This window comes from Pleurodeles waltl, chromosome 7, assembly GCF_031143425.1.
Source record: "Pleurodeles waltl isolate 20211129_DDA chromosome 7, aPleWal1.hap1.20221129, whole genome shotgun sequence".
NCBI classification, from domain to species: Eukaryota; Metazoa; Chordata; class Amphibia; order Caudata; family Salamandridae; genus Pleurodeles; species Pleurodeles waltl.
The window spans coordinates 1,372,892,506-1,372,917,553 of NC_090446.1; the positions used below are offsets into that span (position 1 = coordinate 1,372,892,506).

Sequence of the window (25,048 nt, forward strand, 5' to 3'; positions counted from 1 at the left end):
TCCAGGAAGGAGACCCAACCTACATGACTCATGAGAGGAGACTCCATGCTGAGCAGACATCCCAGGTGTCTTAACTGGTTTTGGGGGTCAAGGAGCACACAGTGGCTATAGAGCACTAACTGCGTTCACTGAATTAGTTTACCACTGATGTCCCGTAGCAGTCCCACTGAGGACACGGACAACTGAGCACTAAGTAAACCCCTTTAGCACTTGAGGCTCTGAGTACTAGAGCGAGCAGTCATAGGCTTACTCAAGGAGGTGGAGTGGGTTTAGAAGCTCGGAACTCAACAAGTCATATCTGAATAACAAATACTGTAGCTGCTGCTTTTACTTTAACAAGAAAAAGTGCTTTATTCTGCCACTGGGCAATAATATACAAATGGACCGTGTGGGACACAAGAGTTCAACTGCTATGGTAATTCTGATGCCTATGGGAGTCATCTAAGAAGCATGGGATATCTAAACAGGTAAATGCTCAGTGAGGCTTCATGACTATCTCTCTTTATGGTCACTGACCCAGAAGTTAGTCTCTGTGTGCTTTCATGGTTGTACTGGCCCTGAAATACTGTAGTTCATGTTCACCAGTTGCCTAACCTGGTACTCAAGCTGATAGCAGATTTACCAGGGAAAAATGCAGCAGCCCTTGAGATCATAAGCTGCCACTATCAAATGTGACCACAGTTCCGCGTTGCCCAACCTGACTTCTCCTGGCAGCTTCTGATCGAACCAAATGGGTTGGAGTCAGGCTGGTGAACAGTCGCATATCTTGGGAGTCAGCGGGTGGTCCACCCACATGTCCTTGGCAGAATATGAGGCTTTCGGTAGTACGTGAACTACGGAAGTCTCTAAAGCTTGCACTAGAGAATCCCCAGTGGTACATCAACATGGATGAAGGTTCATGAGGGTGCAAAGGTTAGTTCCAGGGGTACAGTTCAGTCCAAAGCAACAACCGCAGATTTTGTTTACTTTTCTCCAGAGTTTCACTCTTTGCGAGGCACACCAGGACCTGGACAGATCACGAGTGGGTCTGTATAATCGGAGTTCCCCTCAGACCAAACCGAAAACTGCTCCTAGCTCTCCCAGGCAAGAGAGAAGAGGCAAGGAAATCTCAAACCCCTGTTGACACGTGGACACGCAGCAAGCAGTGGGATCTAACCGCAGTCTCTTTACAGTGTTGTTCTCCCTCTTCACTCATGGTGCCGTTCTCACTTCAGTTGCTTGTGTCAATCTGCTTCTCCAAACTGGTCATCCACCAGGCAGCTACGGCTGGGCTGTTCCTCTGGCCAAACTCCCCCTGCAAGGATATCTCTACCTCCCCTCTTTCAGCAAGCAAAGCAGACTTCTGTCCATGGCAGACTCACAGCGTTTCCAGCAGATCATAGAAGACTTCTTCAGGTGATAATTCTCCAACCTCCAGTGAGGTTTCACCTAGACTGGTCGGTGAGACGTTCTGGAACACTGATCTGGAGTTTCATTCCTTATCTTAGACTAGACATCGACATTGAGCTTGGATATTTCATTGGTGTAGCCCTGGGACTCACCCCAGGAGGTTCTGCAACTTTGTGTATCCATTCCCTGACAGATCACCCACACTTTTTCTTTCGGTGATGATGATCATGAGGAGGCAAGGCTTGGAGTCTCCGCTGGAAGAAATGAAAACAAGGGCACAATAAGGAAGGAAGCCCTCACACCTGTTGTAAAAAGCAACTTCAGGAGAATGAAAGGGCAGGTCCTGTCAGAAGGCTAACCTTGCACCGATTCCACACTCCCCAGTCCTACCACTAACCTAACGAGGTTAACACTGTGAAGTACAAAGTTGTAGGACATAGCAAGAGGCTGCATCTGAACTTCTAATGAGACTGCTATCCCCATTCCTCACACACCATGGGCTACTACTCCAAAATACATTTTGTGCAGAATAATTTAATTGGAAACACAAGCTAAATTCCACTGTGATGATAGTCAATCATTACCTAGACATTCCTGGTTCATCCTACCATGCACACCAGTACTACAGACATGTGACCCATCCAAGCATTCGGAACGTAGCAAAGGACCTAATTACCTAAGACAGGGCACTGGTGAAACCAATAGGCGACTCGCCCTGCTGCGGGCAACAGATAACAAAAAGGGCTGTGCTGCTGTTATCAATTAAAACACTGCCACCACTGCTAGTCTTGTGTAATGTGGGGCGCTGATGGTAGTCAAACTCACTAGGGAGGACACATATGATGTGCCCCTCCGGAACACAGAGCCATCAGAGCCTCAAGGTCATAGCTAAAGCAGTTCTCTGCTTAGATCCATAATGATAGTGTCCTCTGAGACCAAACAAATATTGAGATCCCGCCAAAGTCACAATCTTGGGTGAAACAGGGCAGGAGTGCACACTCGCAAGATCGTGCAGGGGACCTTCCCATCTCAGCAGCAGGTATGCAACAGCAAATAAACGGAGATGCACAAGTATCATGAATTGCTATGGGAAGGGCTTGACTACACATTAGCTGAAAAGGTTGTACGAAAACAATCCAGTACTCAGGGAGAAGCAACAGAGTATACAAAGTCTAAAGAGAGGACTAAAACCATCTTGTATTCCATGGCAACGATTTGAAAGGTTAACAGGAAAAAGACTAACATGCTCAATGTTGGAGGAGGATACACAGCAAACATCACATGGCCCAAGAAGTCAAAAGTAGAAACTGGCTGCAGTGCAAATATCAAACATCCTAGGAACGAGCAAACAGTGCGTCTATTGCACATACCAAGGAAGTGCAACTATACATGATTGCAGAACAGAGGACACAGCAAAACATCAATGTATCAGGGAAAGGCAGATGTTCACAAAGGATGAAAAGAGGACCACAACAAACATCACATACCCGAGGAGTAAAAATACATGATGGCTGAGAAGACTGTGCACCGTTCACATATCCCAGGAAAATGTAATCATACACAATGGTTGCAGAGTTATGACACAGCAAGCACCGCATATCACAGGAATGAGCAATATATGCTAATGCACAGAATTGAAAACAAACATCACAAAATTAGATATGCGGAGAGATGACATAGTATAGAACACTGCAAACCTCACAGTGGGCAAGCAAATCTCTGCTAAAAGTCCACATTTTTGGGCAAAATCCTTCGCCAGCGATCGGTCAACCAGCCGCAGATTCACCCCGTTTCAAAACACAGCACTGAACAATGAACACATCTGCTTGTTCTTGCTCAAATCGATTTCTTAAAGAAATTACTTGCTCTTAATACAGAAAGAAATTTATTAATTTCAGAAACAATTTACTTTGTTGTTGATATAAAGCGATTTCAAATTTGTCAATTGCAATCCATGGTAAGAACACTCACGGATCTGCAGCGCGGCGCATCTGGAAGAACAGCGGAAAGTAGCCCCTATTCAGGGTTGACTTCCGCAGATCTAAAGAAAATTAAGGTTGTCAAAACGTTATATTCTACAGTGAAGATAAATAAACACATCACTGGACAAAGACCTTCGGTACGAGAAATCCAGGACAATCGTCCTGTATTTTTTGGTTTATACCAATTGCCAAAGACTTGGTCGAATGATTTTAATAATATGGACGCACAATTGCACATGTGTATCTCTGAGCTGACTGTACCCTGCAAGTGATTTCAAGCACAGGTGTCTCCCAGCTCGGAGATGTCCTCTGGCAGTCAGCCCATACTGCAAACTCATTCTTTGATGATGTCCAAGCTGACCTGTAATGGTGTGAAACTTCTCAACTACTGCTCTGTCCTGATAGGTATGTGTTCAGTCCAGTTTGTTTGTATATCTCTGAGTTGTGTGCTTTTGTGTGCTTCAGTGGGTGGAAGAGGATGAGCTGCTTGTGCTACATTAATGGGTGTACTGTGGTAAATGGAAAGTGTTTACATGTGTCCTCTGGAGTGGCAGTTTCCACCTCCGGTTGAGGTGTGCGGAAATGGGACCCTTGCTTTGAGATTTACATTGTCTTTCCATCATCCAGCACTATTGACTTTTTCTGCCCTTTCTAGGCTAACAGGGATGCAGTACGTTCCTGAACTATGCCCAGCCCAAGGTTTGCGATTGGCTCATTGTGCTATATCTATAGTGATGCTGTTATTTCACAGTGGATCTTTCACATGTTCTCTGCCTGTTGTTCCAGGCCCTTCTTCCTCCAGGCACCTTGCCCACTTCCAGTCCTAGGTGCTGTTCCCCTCCCCCCCCCCCCCCAAAGACACTGTGGCTCTCACCAATATTCGGGTCTTTGGCCAACTCTTGATAGGAACCGTAGGCTTTGGGGATGTTGTGGCTTTTAGCGAATTCTTGTGCACGGCCAAGATCCCTTGCTGCAACAGCAACTGCCTAGAAGAAGAAGAAGAACGGGAGGCATTCGTGAGTGCGGTGCTCATTGAATGGGCCTGGGTCTGGCCTGATCAGAATTATCCACATTGCGTGCACCCACAATCAAATTCAATAAAAGAGACTCCTCTAAGTGCATTTTTTAAATGTCTTGCTAAAAAAACATGCAGCTACTGAGCTCCCTGGAAACCTAAGCCCTCCAGGCGTCAGTAAAACCATAAAAGAAGTGATAGCACCAATGTGTACGGATTTCACTGACTCAACTAGCATGCCTAGATATTCCTAAGGCCTACATAAGGGATATCTAGATTTTGCTCTTTAGGTTTCTCTGCAGTGATCATTCCTATAATGAAAATACTAACAAATAATACCCCCTCCCTTGTTGTTAACCAGTCCTCTTCCTATCTCAAGCTGGCTGTTCTGAATCACGCTTTTCAAACAGTAGGTGACAACCAGCTGTTGCAGCAATCATCCAGGAGGATGGACTGATGCAACCTTTTCTTCAAGAATGGACTCAGATGTCCAAGCTTGCTCTTCACTTTTCAAGGTGTTCCCTCTTGGTGATGGAGTGTTGCAGGGCTTGGTCTCATCCACCTGCCCTGCCTAATGTATGTATTAGAGTTGTGCAAAGTTAACTTCCCCATCCTCGCCAGCGATGGCAGCGTTTTAACAGTTATTTGCAGGTACAAAATCATGCAGAAAGGTTTTGTGGCAGAAAAACTATTTTCTACAAAATCTACTTTTTGCAAGTAAAATTATTTAAAGGCAAGACTCACAATTTCCAAGCCCCCACGTGGCCACTAGATGGTGGGTTTACGTTGCAAGTCCTAAAGGAGGCTCATTAGTAATTTTCCTCTAACTGGATCTATAAAGCATTTGGGTTCTTCCAGTCATGTGGCTATCCGCTCTCACCACAGGCACATACACTTTAAGAAGACCCACCTAGTTTCCTCCAGATTGCTGTGGGCAGTGTCATAGGGGCGGGTGCCTTGATCTTTCTTCTAGGCACGAACAGGACGATTGTGGGAGTTCCATTAAGATGCCAGGTACCTTAAAGATGTTGACCACAGTTTTGGGTCGCAAATTGTCACACTATAGTGTATGTCCTCAGTGGAAAGGAGTTTAAACACAATTGGGCAAAGGATGCCCAGGTGTTTCCTGGCTGATGAGCATGCCAAGGAACAACCGAGTACCATGAGGTCCATGGGATGGTGCCCGTGCGGCTGGGATTCAGGCAGCAAACTGAAACAGGTATCCCTCCATACTTGGGGCATACATCCCCTAGTTCCATATGAACGTCAATGCTTTTCTGGGGTAAAAATCCTGCGAATACTGTAGCTAGAGCTCCAAAGAGCCACAGGTATGTCTGGTGCATGGCCCCTGGCCCTAGATACCGGTCATCGAGCCAAGGTGGCTCTCCTTGCCCTGTGCAGGGTTTCCACAGGCCTAGTGAAAACCCCCATTGTCTTCCAGGATGATAAGATGAGAGCCCAAATTACCAGACACTAATTCGGAGGTGATACACTTCACCCACAATAGAGTTTTACAAATTCAGAAAGGGTCCCTGTGTCTCTTCAGTGTTTCAAGCTCTGACAAAATCCATTAAGAATTCCACGAGGCATGCATGCATACCTGCGACATTGTCCCCAGGTCTGTGCTCCAGCCAACAAAAGCCTCCGTACTGAGGGGAGAGTTCCACACGCCCAGCAAGGACTCGCAAGCTTCTACAAAGTGACAATCTCAACAAAGACCCAAGACAGTACCCCAGGAGACTTACAGGCACTTCACATGCAAGACCTGTTCTTCATTCATCTACCAGAGGGGTTCTTCTTTGCCCAAGCACAATTTGACATGCTGGGGATGATGCCTATTTTCCTCCTGGGGATCAAACTCTATCAAGACCCCAGTCAGGAGTGCATCTGTAGGAGGGGCTCCTGGTTGTGGACTCAAGCACCTGTACCATGGTTTTCTTTGTTACACAGACAAAGTTACACAGTCTCGGCAAGGACTTCTGAGTAGCCACATTACAGCTTAAAATGCAGAAAATAATTGTGACTGTGTGCAGTTGGTTACTAGAGGACGCTAGGTACGAAATATCTCTCTGGGTCTGTCTGCGCACGTGGTCAAGGGATGGTAGGAGACTACTTAGCAGATTATTGTGACCCTCATCTCATATTTAGTTGGCGGGGACTGTCGAGATTTCTGGAGGAGGTGTAGCTGTGCTAATGGTTCTGATCAGGAGCTGCACTGCAGAAGGAAACGAAAACCTTCTTTGTCTCCACCTGCATGCGACCATGAGCTCATAATTAATGCAGGAATTCCTGACTTCATATGTCATATTCTGTGTGCATGATGAATGCAGATCCCTAGACAAAAAAGCTCTATTTGGATCCTTTGACTTTGGGTAAAGACTTTTATTTGTTGTAGAGCTAAAGCAAGGCTAGAATTCTGATTTGAATGTTGACGTCTATGCTGACAGTAAGTCTCTAGAAGCATTTTTTTTTTTTTTAAAGAAGTACTGGTAAAGACAATAGGTGTGGCATTTTAAAGAGACATTGACTAACTGTCTATGTGGAATCAGTGAGTGACAATGGATAAATTGAAGAATCAGAGGTGGATATTTAATGGGTGAATAAGTGAGAGCAAGGATGAGTGGATGGGCCAATGAGTGCATGCACAGATTAAAGAACAGGCACATGTGTGAGTGTTCTTGAGCTTCCCTCTTCCTGTCACACCCCAGAGTGTGGCTGCCACACGATGCCTTGCAATACTGGCCCTCCAACCCAATTTGACCACCTTCCCCGACCCACCACTACAGCTTGCCCTAATGATCCAACAGACTTCTTCATGAGCTTGCTGCAATACAGAGATGCTGAGGGGGGTAGAGATGATGCCCTTTCACCTGTTATGCAAAAAAACTCACACAGCAGGACACCCTCTGACACCATCACTATGTTACTTTCTGGTGATACGTATTACAAGTTACCTTGTAACTACAGCCCAGTAGATTGCCTTTAGCTCTCAGGCAAGCACAGGGTTGTGCCAACTTTCCAGCCTGAGTGGGAGAAACACAGACTGCTATCCACACATCTTCAGCAACTTACCTTGGGATAATGCACGTTGGTAACCTATTAGATGCTGCCACAGACTGTCAGGAATACATTTTATTTAGTGGGATACTGGACTACTTCTCTCCTAAACATGCATAAACACAACAAATCCATATTGCTATTTTAAAAGGCTGCATTGATTTATTACAGCATGGTTTCGCTACAGAATATATGAAAAGGCGCAATTGAAACTATGAACATTACGATGAACAAAATGAAAATTAACAGCACTTTAGATGGCAATGTTTGTTGGAATCCCTTCTTGCCTAGTCCAAGCTAATATCAAATTCAGCATCAAATTCCCGCCAAAATAGGAGGCTTCTAAAAGGCACAGACGGACACGTGCTCATCATATTCATTATCTTTTCAGTGTGTTGCCTGCCTGCAGCCAAAGCCAGTTGTTGTCGCTGTTTTGTTGGTGTTCCCAAGAGAAGCAGACAGCAAGTGAAGACGTGACCTTGAATATGTGAGATAGGTGAGGAAGAAAACCCGGGCAAACGGATCATAAGGGTGCTCGGAAGCAGAAATAAGGCAAAACATATGACACTGGCAGTACAGGCTGCTGCAGATGCCTCTAGCCCATGCCAGTCAATCCTGGCTGCTTCCCATCACTGAAGTAACAATGTGCTACTCCGAGTAACCCACAGCGGAGCACGAAGCATCGTGCCAGACGCTGCTGGTCTCTATTACGCTCTGATGTTGAAAGCTTTAACAGCCAGTTGGTCTCATTCTAGTGAGTTAGATGGTGTACGTGTAACTTCTGTAATTGTGGTGCTCAAGATCTAAAACATGTATTATTCATCTGCCCTGCATTGCATGTCTATCGCCGTAAATTACTGAGCCCCCTGTTTTAAAAATGTCATGCCGAAAGAGGTGCTGCAGTCCTTAATTTGTTTCCCCACCTAATTAAATGTTTTGCGTGAGTTTTGAATTTTTTAAAATTATTACACTTGGTATGTCACCTAATAATAATCTGAAGTTGGTCCATCTAATCAAATGTGTTAACTGCACAATTTATTTTTTTAAATATATAGCTGTACTTTTTTGACTTGTGGTATTTGTATATGTTTGGTCTTCTGGACATCGTGCGAGTTCCAAATCTTGAAATAAAAAAAACTTGAACTCATTGTGCTACTTCTTGAAAACTCCCGCGCTCCTGCTGGGCCACATGTGCTAAGCCAGACACAGACATGGTGACATGTTACAGCAGATACTGACTTGTGTCCATCATTGTGGAGCCTCCTTAGCACAGATGCTACAGTACAGGGCTCGGCTGTGCCCCATCCTTACAGATGACACTGACCTAACACCATCATGTTGCCCCCAGCAGCAGTTCATAGGCTGATGCAGGATCCATATGGCATTGATGAGGGGTGTCACAAAAACTGATGCCGTAAGACGTAGTGCTAGACGGCTCTATCTGTGGCCATCATGCCCGTAATACTTCCCCCATAATACACCCCGCTCTCTCGCTGCACCCCCTAGAAACGGAGTGCTCCCCAAAGCACCAGTACTTTATAGGGCAGCTGCTTCCTGGTCGAGAGCGAGATATTCAAGATGGTGCATTCAAGGCTTGTAGGGCTGAATGGGCTCAGAGATGCTGATCGCGGCTGGAGGGCGGAGGACCAGGCTATCGAGATGGCGACGGAGACCACCTGGTGACTTCTGCAGGCCCCTCCTGGTTTGGGGAGGCCGCGGGACACCTAGGGGGAGGCTGGCACGGCAGGTGCTGCAGCCGCGACAGGCGCTGCGCCCACGGCACGACGCGAGGATGTCCTTCGCCGGAGATTTTTAGGTGATTGTGATAGTGGCGTTGGAGGGAGCCCCACCGCACATTCCTTGTCCAACCACAGCACCCTGTGGCAGAGAACAGGAAGTGGAGGCCCCTGAACAGCCAGTGATTGCTGAGAGGCAGCGCGGCCAGGGGGGGCTACCGGACACCAAATAGGCCCGAACAACATATCTCCTCAACCGACTGCATAATTGCTTGAACAACAGAGGAAGCCCCACCTACACAGCGCCTCTCCTCCAGCTAACCTCCTGAGCCACTGTCCTCTGGCCTCATCCAGGTCATAGCGCTAGCCTTGAGCCTGAATGTTGTGCACACTCTCCAGCCTCCTCCCCACCATTCTGACTTTAGCGCCTCCTGCATCATAACACAGGGGGCCGGGAGTCGTTTGCCTTTGCTTCTGGGATCTGCCCCACTCGCAGGAGGAGCCCTGGTACAAACTATCAGAGATCAAACCAATGCTAGGGATTCACCTATCCGCGTTGACGCATGGTGGGGGCGTATGCCTTTCCGGAATCCCTACTGGGGACTTGCAGGGGCGGGCGGCGCAGGAGGAGCCACGGGGTGCAGAGTGGGCCCCACTGCACCTCGGACCTTCCTTGAGGTGGTGTGAAGGAAGTGAGTTAACCCCCTGCAGACTGGACGCAATCCTGAGGAGTCCGTTGAACAACTGGACCTCATGGCCCTGGGGGCTTGGATTACCAAGGAACCCAACGGGAACCAATTCTGTTGGCACTGGGCACCCCTAATGTGCTGAGCTCGAGGAGACAGGAGCGGGTGACTGGGGGAGCTTGCAGCAGCAGCCCATACTTCTGCAACCAAACTCCTGGGGGGAGAATTGCCTGGCAGATATAATCACATAGCAGGCATAATGGGCAAAGCCTCTCAGAAGCACTCCTGCATTGAGTCGACAGGAGCACACCTGCTTTGAGTCGACAGGAGGCCCCCATTACCTCTTGCAGAGCCACAGAATGACCCTTCCCTTCAGGACATAATGGAGGCCATCAAGGCCTCTAGGGAGGCCATGGAGACTAAGATTGATACATTTGGGGTTGAACTTAGCATCCTAAAGGATGATCATAGACGCTTGGAGGAGAGGGTCACAACGGCGGAGCCCTCATTAACATTCATCCACCCGGATTTTGCGAGCCTGCAGGACCGATTCACCATCGTGGAGGTCAAAGTAAGGACAGTAGAAATGAGGGCTGAGGACGGCAAGAGCAGATCAAGGAGAAACAACATTCGGGTTACAGGCCTACCTGACCCTACGCTCTGAGGGGCAGAATATCATGACATTTCTGGAAGGCTGGTTAAGGGAGGAGGTGGCCCCAGAGGGCCTCTCCATCTTCTTTGCCCTGGAGCAAGCACACAGGGTTCCAACCCGACCACCCCTGCCTGGGGCACTGCCGTAACCTGTGGTGGCTCATCTTCTTTACTACAGGGATCGGGATCACATCCTTGCCGAAGCCAGGAAGAGAGAAGACCTCAGGGTGAATAACCACAAAATCATGTTCTTTCCAGACTTTACGATGGAAATTCAAAAACAAATGGCCACGCTTGTTGAAGCTAAGCATCAACTGCGACAAATGGGAGTATTCTAAGCTGTTTCCTGCTCGCCTCTGGGTTATAACCTCATAAACGGTTCTCTTCTTTCGCACACCACAGGAGGTATGGGACTGGATGGAGGGGAATCCGGGGCAGGGACAAGTTGGGATTTGCCTTGGAAAGTTCAGAAGTTGAAGAGGAGAGCTCAGCGCAGAAAAGAGATACGAGTGGGGATCCCAACTAAAGCAGAGGCACAAAGAGAGCAGCAGTGAGCAGTCGAGGAAGTGGCGGCGTTGAGTGGCAATTCTCCTTCAAGCGTCTACGATCATCCTTTAGGATGTTAAGTTCAACCCCCCTTTTTGGCATTGATGTGTTAGCTGCATTAAGAAAAAAATAGTCATCCATTGAGTTTTCTTATTAAAAACATATTGCAACAGGAGAGTGGGGCCCCTGAATACATAGGGCCGGGGCAAAGAACCCCAGTTGCCCTCTCCTTGAGACAGCCCTGGTCCAACTGGTCGGGTGCCTCTAGTTAAGAGCAAACACAGACAAGGGTATTACATGTTTGGGCCTATCAAGAGCAGGAAGAGCCCAGGGAAAGGCATCTGCTCCACTCCCACCACAGGGAGCACCTACAAGGTCAAATTTAATGTGCTTAGTTCAGCACCCCTCACTATCCCCACAATCGCACCTACAGCAAGACCATACACGCACTCATGCCGCTTCATCACAACATAATGATGCAACCTCATAAATATACCATTATCAACCACTCACCTTCAAACATGCATTCCAGCCCATGCTCAGTAATGTACACTCTGCAGTTCTCCATGCTTCAAAGATTACTGACCTCATCACCTATCACAAGCTTGAAATACTTTATCATAAAAGCATGACTCACTCCACATCCTCACACATCCTAGATGTACTTGTTCCCACAGACTACAGCAACTAGTGTGCTAACTGCACACATAGTAAAAAGGGAGGAGGCCCTCCTGTCAACCATAAGTCCTCCTGACCCTAGACCCTAGGCAAGCGACACTCAACTCCATTGAGCTGGGTAATGGCAGCTCTTAAGTGTGGCTCAGATGACCTTTACACCACATGGACCTGATATGCGGCCCAATCATTGCACATAATTGTACTGGAGGAGAAGATTACGAAGAGATGCCACCACGATCCCTGATGCTGAACTGAATCAGGGGCCCCGCGGAGTCGGCCTATTAGCTGGCATGCAGCAGCGGTGGTTCATACTTACAGGTGTAGGAGGCCCCCAGATATCGTAAAATACGGTGGAAAAGCACTTGAAGCAGTCTGAGAGTGGTATCTTTGAAGGTAAGCCACACACAATTCTCAGCAAACTATAATTGCCTGGTAGTGCTTACCTGTGGCCTATGCAAGTGGTCGAAACAGACGACAGCCTATCTGTGTTGGTTACTGACAGCTCAAAGGGTATCAGATGATAACCACCATTTTGAATTGAGACAGATTGGCAGGCCCATCAATAGAGGAGGCAAAATATCATCAGCCTTGAATCATAGCTCTCCATTTCATACATTATTTGAGTAGCTACAGCCATCTAATAAACTATAATGAAAAAATCACTATAATTTGCTCCAGTTCTCACTTTGTGCTTAAAACAACACTATTTCTCCTGCATGTTCAGGATCATCCCTTTTTAACTCCACTTGCCACTTCTTCTCTACACTGTAATATATTGATCCCTGGGTCTCTGCCCCCGGGAGCAGAGACATACTGCACTAGTCCTGACAGGAACACTCCAACCCCCCCCCCCCATTCGTATACCTTAGATTAATATACAGCATTGATGTCCATGAGTTAACACAGGTGTGCACCCAGCCTCCCTTCGAGAGGCAGCACAGATAATATTGCCCAAACCAGATAGAGATGCCCTGGTAATTGGTTCTTACCGACCCCTCCCATTATTAAATACAGATTACAAGATTCTGGGAGAGATATTAGTTAACCGACTGGTCCCCATAGTCCAATCGGTAGTACATCCAGATCAAAACCGGTTGATACCAGGAAGAAATACATCCCTAAACTTGCGTTGCCTATTCATGCTGGTGGATTGGGCGTTGTCATCGGGCATTAGCCCCTGGGTTGCATCGCTGGACATAGAGGAGTTGACACCTTGGGCTGGGAATATCTAAATGAGACTTCGAATGGGACCCAAGTTCCTTCAATAGATCACCCTGCTCTACAGTATGCCTCTAGCTCGAGTAAAGACTGGACATGTTATCTCAGGTTCATTCACTATAGGATGCAGCATCCGGCAAGGTTGCCTCTTATCCCGGATAATCTTTGAGCTAGCAATGGAGTCTCTGGTCTGTGCGCTCCGAATGTGTTCCTTCAGAATGGGCGATCCGAGCTGTGGGAAGCTGGCATATTATCTCATTGTACGCGGATAACTCTTTCGTTTCTTTCTGTGACCATGCCACTATACTTCCCCGCCTCATGGCATTACTGAAGCAATTCGGCATGGTTTCTGGTCTGAAAGTGAACTGGGACAAATCAGTTGTTTCCACTGACGGCCCTTACAGAACTCCAACAAGGAGAGCTTCCACACACCACGCTCACCTGGTCCTATAATTCTATGAATACCCTGGGGTCAGAATATATCATTCAGGCAACCACGTGATAGATAGTGATATAGGCCGGGCCCTTACAAGAGCGAGGTCCTCTCTTTCGTTCTGGATGTTACTGCCCCTCTCACCAAGCAGGGTGGCTAGTCTTTTTTACCGCCCTCCTGCTGCTGTTGCCCAGTAGGGTACTGCAAACATGAGAGCACTCCAGTCAACATCAATATGGGGCAAGGACAGCTAACAAGTGGCACTTACTAAATGATATGCCCCCTTGGACCGTGGCAGGTTAGGTGCCCCAAACTACTTACACTACCATGCGGCAGTCCAATTGCAATGGCTGATGCGCTGGCTTGCAAGAATAAATAAATCAGAGCTAGGACATTGGTTCCAGGGAACACCACCATTTTCAGTATTATGTTGGCTGGTGGGCTCTGATGTAGAGAGGCAACACACTTCTGCGCGTAGCTAAGACTTGCTGGTCTACATATGTGACAAAAAAGCTTGCTTGTCTTCTGTACGCACCTGAATTGTCCCTATGGGCACTGCCGGGAAGTCATGTTTTACAAATGCGACCAGACATGACTGCCTGGCTCGAAGCAGGGCTGAGTAACTGGGGTGACTTGTTCACCGATAGGATCCTAAGTACATTTGAGAACCTGGCAGACGACTATGGTATTCTATGGGGCTCATTCCTCATCTACGCCACTCTCACACGCTACATGCATGTGACCTGGGGGAAAACACGCAATGAACCTGAAACCTCCCTCTTACAAACATTATTGGCACCTGGAGGCGCCTGCAAAGCCATTACACACCTCTATAACTCTATACACATAGCCAACAAGGCTCCCCTTCAATCCCTCCAATCTTATTGGGACACTGCTCTCAATGACACGCTGACAGATAAACAGTTGACTCAGTGCCTCGAAACACCGGAATTGGTCCCCACGAACGCCAGACTGAAGTATACACAGTTCAGTTATTTGAATCACACAAACCTTACACCAGAATGCTTGTCGCAAATGTATCCGGGGTCACTGATGTTTGCCACACTTCTCCTGGAGACTTTACGCATATGGGCCCATAATTATACTTTCTTTGCGCCGCATTTGCGTCATTTTTTGACGCAAAAGCGGTGCAAACTTGCAAAATACAATTGTATTTTGTAAGTCTGCGCCGTTTTTGCGTCAAAAAGTGACGCAAATGCGGCGCGAAGAAAGTATAAATATGGGCCCATGGTGTGGTATTGTCCCCAACTTATCCACTACTGGGACGAAGTTGTGAAAGTAATATCAGAAGTTTCAGGGATCCCCCTGCAGGGAGAAGGTATATGTTACCTGTTAGGCGTCCCCTCTTGCATGGCCGAACGCAACCCGGTTAAAAAATGTATAGTCCCTGCACGTGCTGGCAAAAAGGAGAATAGCCATGTGCTGGAAGTCGCCCATGCCTCCCCCCAATCAATTGTGGCTCACGGACTTGCGAAGTTGCCTTCTAGCGAAACAACCTGCACTGCGTAAAGGTGGACCAGGCCGCTCGGTGCCAACTACACCCCCAGACGGCCATCAATATTTGGAAAAGGTGAAAGCCAAATCCGATATCGGGTCCCCCTTACCAACGCCATCACTTATTTAATCCTCAATATACCTCCCCCTCTGTAGAATGAGTTGGCAAGCACGACTAAGAACGATTCGATTCTGGTGACCTCAATGCATCCCCACAGATCACCACTGGCGCCTGTCCTGCCTGCGTGTACACCTCGGGGTGACACCCCCTCCCCGCGACCCCCCAGCCCCACCATATCAATATTCATGTCCCCCCTACATCAGCACTTACGGCCCCACCACAGATACCATGTGACTTAATGCTACTGATTACCTTATTTCCTATAGAATGCGAGCGTTATCGCAATTGTGCTCCCGAATGTCTAACGTGTACATATATATTATATACACTAAGCTGTTGCTGCGCACCTCAGGTTGAAGATGCCCACCACAATGTAAACAATGGTTCATTAGATGTTATGAGGAACAGGGCTCCGCAGTACTAAATATGAATACTGTATCAAGTGGGACGTTCGGGACAAATGGCTGTTGTTTTGATTTGTTTGTTAAAACAATAAAGATTTTTTTTTTTTTTAAACGATAGTAACTATAAGTGGTCAAGCTAAAAATTTCGGGACCCTGCGGAACTGGGACAATGGTTGGAAAATGCAAAGGCACACCACATAAACTTAAAAGTATTGCAACCCCCTCTTCGATGTAGAAAAAGTAAACACAAAAAAAAATCAGTAAGAGGAAAGGGGCTGATAAGGAACATATCCAGGAGGTGCGCTGTCACCAGAGGGACAGGTATGAATCCCGCTCCTGTCTTAAACCATAAAGCCAGATGGAAATGTTTCTGTTTACTGAATAGGTGGCTACCCCCGGCACCACTTTGAGACTCTACCCCCAATACTGGAGGAGGCCTGCTTTAACTGTACTCTCTAATACCTGACCCAAGGGATGTTTTTAGGCCTCAACAGAGGACCTCAGGTTGCAGAACTGATAACCTTGCTTTACTACAGACAAACCCTCCTACACACCACTGCCCTTATTCTTCCACTAGATCTCACTGATAATGATACCTGCAGCAGCCACACGCCTATCCCAATTCTTCCTTGACTCCGATAGAGCAGAGACATAACGCAGCTCTAAATACATGGTCACTCAATGTCAACACCATGACCCATGTACTGAACATAAAAAGACTCTAACCTTCACAGGATCTAAAAACCTCATATTGTACTTGTGCAAGAAAACCATCTTAACTCTGTAGAACAGTGGTTCCCAACCTGTGGTCCGGGGACCCCTAGGGGTCCACTAAGCTTCCTCAGGGGGTCCGCGACTGCTTAGAAAACTACACAATATTAACAGATCAGTTCCCCAGCTTTCAATAATGGTTCAGTGGGAGGGGTCACTAGATTCCAATGATGATTCAGTGGGGGTTCCCAAGTTCCAGTAATGATAAAGTGGGGATCAACAGAAGTCAGAAGGTTGGGAACCACTGCGCTAGAATCTGCTAAATTTAAACGTGACTGGGTAGATAAGGTCGTCTGCTCCTCAGGCTCAGACAACACACCCAATAGGTCTTTAGGCTCATCAGCTCCGACTAGGAAACCCGGAGTGGCCATATACCTGCACAAGAGGCTCCCAGTGCAGAAACAACAAACATGGACACATAACAATGGACTCTGTATCTTTGCAGGCTTTAAGATCTTGCATCAGACCCTGGCCATCAGATCTACCTATGCTCCAAAAGTGAATATGTGGCCTATTAAACTGAGCCATCTGCTGATGGAGATTGGCTCCACCAAAATAATAGTTTTGGCGACTGGAACATTGTCTTAGAACCAATATTGGAGTAAACTGGCAGCCCTGATCCGAGACGTAACAATGACAGGGTTAGCCTCAGTGATATTATGATCGACTACTTTCCACACTATCTCTGGCATCTGATGCTCCCTATGGGGGAAGGAATACACTTACCTGCTACCAGCCCCACGGCTCCGAGTCCAGATTCGAATTTTTCTGATAAATGTGGCAGCTCCTCCAAAACTCGTACCTGTGAGGTTATGGTGGAGGTAATTCCCGAGCTACTCACCTTCCATTTACGATTCATGCATCCTAAAAACATGCACATGGCTTTTGGATCTTGCGTGGCTTAAATCTCCAGAAGAAAAGACGGAACGAATGACCCTATTCAACAAATATTTAGTACTCAAATGACCTATTACCAACTCGAAACAGCTGCTGTGGCCTTGCAGGGAAATCCGACCTACAAGAGATGTTAATGCGAGAACGACACATAGCGCATAAAACAACTGAAGGTAAAAAACTGAACCTGGAAATGGAAATAAAGCTCTTGCAGGATGAATGTAGTGAAAGCCCTTAACCGGAACGCTCCTTGATGGCAAAAAAAGTTTGAACTCAACACATCCAACCAAAAAGGTGCTGATGCGGATCAAATAGAAGAATCATTAGAACATTGGAATGTTGGTAGCTCCATTAAAAACAATGGAGTGCTGCGGGCTTTTACTGGCCGGTAAAAGCCCGGAGCGCCAACAATCCAATATTCTCTTTGTTCACAGCAACAGCTGTGAACAAAGCCTCACAGAGCCCGAGGGGATTTTAATCCCATCGGGCTTCGTGAGGAATTTGTTTTATTTAATAGAACATTCTGCCCTCGAGTGGCAGAATGTTCTAATAGCCTTAGAACCCACCTTAGCGGGCTCTACCGGCCATTAAAGGCCCTCTCCCTTGTTTTAACGCAGGAGCGGGCCTTTAATGGCCGGTAGAGCCCGCTACGGCGGGTTATAAGGCTATATTAACAGGGCAAGAAAGCAGCCAGACTGCTAGCTTTGCAAGTAAAAGGGAGGGAGAGCAGGTCTGCCATATCAGGTCTTCATGATAGCTGAGGCACGATTGCATCCCAGCCCTCATAGAGTTCTTGAGTTCTCATCTCCCTTTGCAGCAGCCTACACATCAGAATACCCAGAGGATACAGGAAGAGCAAGAGAGGAAAGCATATTCATGTCACAGGTCTGCCTACCTACGCGACCTGAGCGATTCCAGGCTGCAACAAGAGACAACAGAGCAAATAAAATTGATGATGACGGGAAAAGGAGAGGATGGCTTCCCACTGGAATTTTACAAAATCACACCGACAAAAGTAGTACCGATCCTCAGAAATGTATGGAGAGGCCAAAAACCTCTGGATCTCTGTGTGCAGAATTTAACACAGCACACATTTTATTTACCTCTAAACCGGACAAAGGTGTTCTAGCCTGCGCCATTTATTGTCCCATTTCACTTTTGAACTGCAATATGAAGATCCTAATGAAACTCCTAGCATCCAGGCTGGGTAAGGTGATCCATTTTCTAGAACACAATAACCAGGTTGGCTTTGTGTCACACCACTCCTCTGACAACCAGTGGAAGACCCGTCACTTGCTCTGGCAGACCGGATCTGATGTGGATGATAAACTGCTCCTCATTAGATGCTGAGAAAGCATTTGACCATATTGAGTGGTCATACCTTTTCTCTACTCTGAAATGCTTTAGCATTGGTCAGAACATCTGGAAGATGGTACAGTGGCTTTATAACGCACCGTCGGCGTAGATTAGTTGCAACGGCTTCCTCTCAGACTTAATCAAAATTAAACAGGGAATGAGCAGGGCTGTCTGTGTCACCCCTGCTTTTCTCCTAGCCTTGGATCCCCTAGCTATTACCATCAGATTGTCAACAAAGGTATCAGGTCTGAGCACTCCAGCTATCACTGTAGGGCTGGGTCTAGACTGTCAAGATGGTCACCTCCCCCAGATGTAACTACATATTTGGTATGCTCCCATTCAAGATACCGGCTGGAATATTATGAAACACTGATGCTGCCACTGGTAGGTACAGATGGAGTTCTACACAACCAAGACTAGCTTCCATCAAACTGTATGCAGCCATAACCTCAGAAAGGCTTTGCCTTCCTCACCTACAGTCCTACTGCAGGGCACAGTAACCTAAACCTGCACAAAGAAATACCTATGTGGGTTAAAACTGAGTGACAACTTTATAAAGGGGTGCAAAGGCCCCAGTGATATACGCAAGACTCAAAGCTTCCTCGGACTCTCATAATCCGAAGCTGTCCGAAATGGATGGTGTCTGGATGTCAACACACGATCTCGTTAAGGATGATGATCTTCTGCACCCCAAAGCCCATTTTCATATAACGGAGCCATCATAATTGTGCAGTACCGTTTGTATGGACAGACTGGAAACTTAAGGAGATTGCCAAGGTAAACAGACAGACGGATCAATTAAGACCTTTGCAGAACTTTCCAAGAAACGTCATCTTCAAAAATCCCACTTCTGCGGGCATCTACATCAGAAATCTCGCAAATGGATCCAAGAACCATGTTCACTGCACTCTTATTTAGTACAATTGGGTCACTATAAAAAATTTATCACAGGGCTCTACGGTCTCTTAAGAATAAAACTTTTCTCTTAGAATCTACACCTGGGTTTTGCAGACAACACTGCCATGTATTTTCATTATTTAGGCTGGTCTTCACCGTTGGCCTCCCATAGAAGCTGTGAAATCTTAGTGCAGCATTTACAGTCAACCTGGGCTCCTCTACCCGCACAACTTTGTTGCCATGAGTGTTTTCTACCACAAACGACCCCACTGAGGAGTCCTGCCATATTTGCACCCAGACTCTCATGCTTGCAGTTTTAATTGCATGCTTAAATTAGAGCAACGCCCTACATTGACCTCTTGGCTTAGACAGGCAAAGGTTTCAGAACTATGCCACTCCACTCTACTCTGACCACTCTATGCCACTCTTCTGCACGCTACGCCACTCTAATCTACTGTTCACCACTGCGCGCTGACACTGCATTCTACGCCACTTTACTCCGCGCCTCTTTACTCTGGACCACTCTACGCCAATGCACTCTAACCCACTCTACGATGCACCACTGCACTCTATGCCAGTCTGTACCACTCCACTTACCCACTGCAATTAACGTTGCATCTCCTACTTTATGCCACTCTACTCTATGCCATTAGGTTCTCTGCCACTACTGTATGCCACTGCACTCTACCCTGCACCACCCCACTCTACAACAATCTACTCTACGCCACTCCACTCTACATTGCACCACTCTACGCCACTGCACTTTATGCTACCCCCTCTACTCTAAACCACTCCGCTCTATGCCAGTTCACACAAAACCAATGCACCCTACACCATGATACCTCTGCTAATTACTTTGCACCACTGCACTTTACACCACTATACTCTACAACATTCTACTCGATGCCACTGCACGCTGTATCACTCTACACCATTGCACTCTATGTCAGTACACACTAAGCCACTCTATTCTACTCTGCACCACTTTACTTTCGCCTCCCTGCTCTCTGCACCTCTCTACTCTGCACCATTCTACTCTGCAACACTCTACAACTTTTCACTCTATGCCACTCTACTCTGCACAACTCCCTCTACATCACTGCACTCTATGCCACTGCACTGCACTCTGCCACTACACTCTACACCACTCTTCTGCGCCACTGTACCACTCTATGCAATGCACTCCACCACTTCACTCTGCATCACTCCACTCGTGCCACTGCATTCTACCCAGCACCTCTCCACTCTACCGTGCACCTCTCCAATCTACCGTGCACCACTCCACTCTATGCAACTCTACTCTGCATAACTCCCTCTACATCACTGCACTCTATGCCACTCCACTGCACTCTGCCTCTACACCACTCTTCTGCACTCTGTGCCACTTTACCACTCTATCCAATGCACTCTACACCACTTCACTCTGCATCACTCCACTCGTGCCACTGCACTCCACCCTGCTCCTCTCCACTCTACTGTGCACCCCTCCACTCTACTCCGCATAACTCCCTCTACATCACTGCACTCTATGCCACTCCACTGCACTCTGCCTCTACACCACTCTTCCGCACTCTGTGCCACTGTACCACTCTATGCAATGCACTCTACACCACTTCACTCTGCATCACTCCACTCGTGCCACTGCACTCCACCCTGCACCTCTCCACTCTACCGTGCACCACTCCACTCTATGCCAATTCACACTACGTCACCCTACTCTACAGGAAAATTATTTATTTCACTAGAACTCCTTTTTTCTTCATTATCGCGCATGACAGCACTTCCAGATATGTGAGTGCAGACTACCAGTTGTACAAAAATAACACTTTAAATAATATAAATACTTCCCAAAGCAGTACTATAATGTGCCTATTAGTGTCAAAGCTTCCACGTTAAAGAAATACACTTTTTTTTAAAGTTTGAAGAGACTATCGTATTCTAAGTCAAGTTTACTCGGCCTCGCCCACTTCACTCCCATCACCTCATTATAACAAGCCGTGCCAGAATAGCAGAATATCCTTAGCTTCAGCCCGTGTTACGGACCTGGGCAGAACACATTTGCACCTTTAGACGCATCACATGGTTGGTTCTCTTTCTCTGTTATGTTATATATGAATATTATGCAAATATAAAGTGGTACACTGTTCCGAAATGAGTTTAAGAAGAGAGAGAGAAAAAAGAAAAGGAGTCCTGAAATTCAGGAGCAATGGTCCTCACACACCTTAGTTGGTGTCATGCTTCATCATCGGACAGCTCCTCGTCAGACCGGCGCTGAAATGTCGGACGGGCACCCCCCGAAGGGGGGCTCTTTGCCGGAGATCTCTCCTCTCTCGGATCCATATTAGGTTCCGCGGCATCATCGAGTATACAAAAGATCTCCGGCAAAGAGCCCCCCTTCGGGGGGTGCCCGTCAGACATTGCAGCGCCGGTCTGACGAGGAGCTGTCCGATGATGAAGCATGACACCAACTAAGGTGTGTGAGGACCATTGCTCCTGAATTTCAGGACTCCTTTTCTTTTTTCTCTCTCTCTTCTTAAACTCATTTCGGAACAGTGTACCACTTTATATTTGCATATTATTGGGAGAACGTACACTGGACCGTCCAATCCTCCCTTTTCCCCCCCTTTTGTATTGAAATATATGAATATTAGACATATGAACTGTTTATGTCTACAATTTTTGCTGTGTGTGCTGTACAAAATATGGTGGGATTTATATATGGATCTGTATGTAATGACGTTGATATGCTTTCTGTAAAGTGTCGCAACATTTGAATACTCAATAAAAATGGTTAAAAAAACGTTTGTTGTATAATTTACATAGCAAATATTTTCAGGGTTTGGCTCGTGCATGGACCCAAAGAACCGAGCCAGACCATTGGCTCGGCTCGAGTCCAAAGCTATTCAGGTTGCTTTTCAAAGACCGAGATCAAATCTCAGATGCTGTTTTCGAGTGCGCCACAAGCTTGCTACAGTTTCATTTAATTATTTTAGGTTTTGTAATGCACTGGGTAGTCTGATTAATTTATTAAATACTCTTCCATGGCACACTTTAGTTGAAAAGAGCGCCTTTAGGCTCCGTCTAGGCACTGCACATGGTAAAACCTGGTTAATAACAACTATTAAACACAACGCAAAATTACAGTAAGTGTGTTGATACCACAAAGAATAAGACAAATTCATCCAGTATTTACTTGCACATTTCCCGAAAGACACTGCAAAAATAATCAAGTAACATGCATCATGTCACTCCTGCCATTAATCAATATAGGTTTGTTTTCATTGCATCACCGATTGGTGCAGTTATTGGAAGCATTATATTAATAACATTATTTGTATTCATCGTTTAAATTTGTTTAGGCTGCAGACTTTCCCTATCTGGGCATAAATGACATTTCCAGTGTCCATTAAAAAGCACAGGAGCCCAACCTTGGGTGTGTGGCCGTTCACCAGTGGCAGGTGAAATACCAGTAGATGTAGCACTCAATAGTAATGTGCTGCGTGGCTAAATACTTATAAGGTCCCAAAGATGGGACCAACTGGCTATGCCAATGCTTGTTTATCTACAGGGACAATCTGACATCTTAGGGGCAATGCTTTAAATGGGCAGGTAATGTCCAGTACGGAGTACCAGCACTTGTTTATTTTGAGAGAGAGACTACCTGCACTTCTCAAGAAACAGTTAATGCTTTTCATTGGAGAGTACCGGCACTTCCCAGAAACAAGCAGGTACTCACGTTCAGAGTACCTGCACTTCTATTTTTCCATTTCAAGCACTGCTTAGGGGTAGCCAGCCAGTGCACCTCCGCCACGAATCAAAATCTTGGTCGGGCAGGCACGGTGCTTTTTATTAATGGACAGGCACTGCCCGGTACTGAGTAGCACTTGCACTTCTATAATCCGAAAGGGAGAGTGTCCGCTCCTCTCATCCCCGTAGCCATACATTTAGTGGGAGAGTAACGGCACTTATCAGAAGGAAGCAGGTATTCTAAAAAATGAGTTCCTGCACTGCAGTGTTCCCATTTGAAGCACTGGGCAGGAAGTTAATGCCCTCCTAGTTCAGAGAAGGTTTTTCAGATGCCACGAACTTTCTCTTCCTGGCGCGCGCTCCTTCTTATTCCACCAATTCCCAAACCCTCCGCCGTCCTCTCGACGCCTCGTGGCACCCCACGCTTTGGCCCTCGCATCCTCTCGCCAGCCCCTGCTGGGAGCCCCCCTCGTGCTACTGACTGTGCCCCGACGCGTACCCCTACGCACCTGGTGGTCCTGGGCTGGCAGCGTCTCCAGAGCCACCAGGAAGTCGTGGCAGATCTTCCCTGCGGAGCAGATGCCCCACCTGGTAGCCATGGCCGGGAGCGGAGGGCAGGCGGCGAAGAGGGCGAGGAAGGAGCTCGGCAGGGGCCTGAAGATAGCCGGGTAGCGTGAAGGCTGCGGCAGGGGCACCTGGCGTCCAGACGGTATCCCGGCTCCTTTTATACACCGCTGGGGTGGATTCTGAGGGCAAAGGTCCCTGCTGCTGGTTAAAGTCCCAGTAAACGTCTCACCAGAGGGCAGGCGCCAATCTGTGGGCAGAGCAATAGCGCCACCCCTGGCTGCCACCAGGGGGCGCACAGCACGTTCAGTCCTGCAGGTCTTGTCAGGCACAGAAAGGGAGCCTACGAAGGGACGCTAGGCGCTTAGCTGCCTGGCAAACGATCGTTCCCAACGTAGATGTATGTAACACAGGCAATATTAAAGCAGTTGTTATTACAGTTTCCAGACAGTACAGTTTAATATACGGTGTATGCAAAGTGCGCAAACTGGCAGGCTTTAAGCCCTAAATGTGATGGATGAAATGACACAGTTGAACAGTAGTGACAATCAGTGCTTGAAATGGAAAAAATTAAAGTGCAGGTACTCTGTGCCAGAGTACATGCTTGTTTCCGAGAAGTGCCGGTACTCTACAATTAAAAGTATTAGTTTTTTTTTTAGATGTGCCGGTACACTCCCTCTCAAAATAAACAAGCTTTTACAATGCAACGGGTCTCGCGTTTGCTCATGTTAGAGCTGGTCGCGTTGTAAACTCCTAACCCGACTTTTCACCTATCGGGCAAAAGTGCATTTAATGTACATAACCTGAAAAAGTGAAATCAAGTATGTAAAGCGCTCGACTTCTGCCAAGCGAGATCGCGCTCGTAAATTAGAGAAAAAGAAGTCCACGAGCCCTATGGAAAACAGCGAGCCTCGCATGTTTTCTGTACTTGGTCGCTGCGCTCGAGGAGGGCTAGCCACCGGAAAAGGCATGACATATGCGTGTGATGAAGCAGAAAATGAAGGTTTTGATTTATTTACGCTTAAACGTAGTACTGCAATAATCATGTGTGACTTTAACCACATTAATAAAGATTGTACGGGGACAAAATGTGCCCTTAGAGTAGTTTGCCAACATTTATAAGCGTGCTTTATATAACGTGATGTATTAGAATTGCACTAATCCGACATAATCATAAACGTGTGCTACGATTTGCTTGTTTGAAATGTTTTAGCTTAGCATAACTTTAGCGGAGGCTTTGGCCTAGTTGCCTGGTCTCACGGTTTAGATGCTCGTATTTTTTTTCCAATGTGCTATTAAACGTGTATTTTTGCTTGAAGCTGTACTTTTCCACTGAGATTGTTCACATGCTTATCTTAAGGTTTCGTGCCAGCCTGGCATATTTTTCT

General features: G+C 46.9%; 1 protein-coding gene across 1 annotated transcript in view; it reads right to left on the minus strand.

Moving 5' to 3' along the window:
- Positions 1–23,952, minus strand: part of DHDH (dihydrodiol dehydrogenase) — a 34,075-nt gene extending 10,123 nt beyond the window's left edge. The window contains exons 1-2 of the mRNA XM_069200839.1: positions 23,606–23,952; positions 4,246–4,357 (exon numbers count right to left, since the gene is read on the minus strand). Of these exons, the coding sequence (XP_069056940.1) occupies positions 4,246–4,357; positions 23,606–23,695 (202 nt within the window). The 5' untranslated portion in view covers positions 23,696–23,952. The remainder of the gene's footprint in view (positions 1–4,245; positions 4,358–23,605) is intronic.
- Between the last annotated feature and the right edge of the window lie 1,096 nt (positions 23,953–25,048).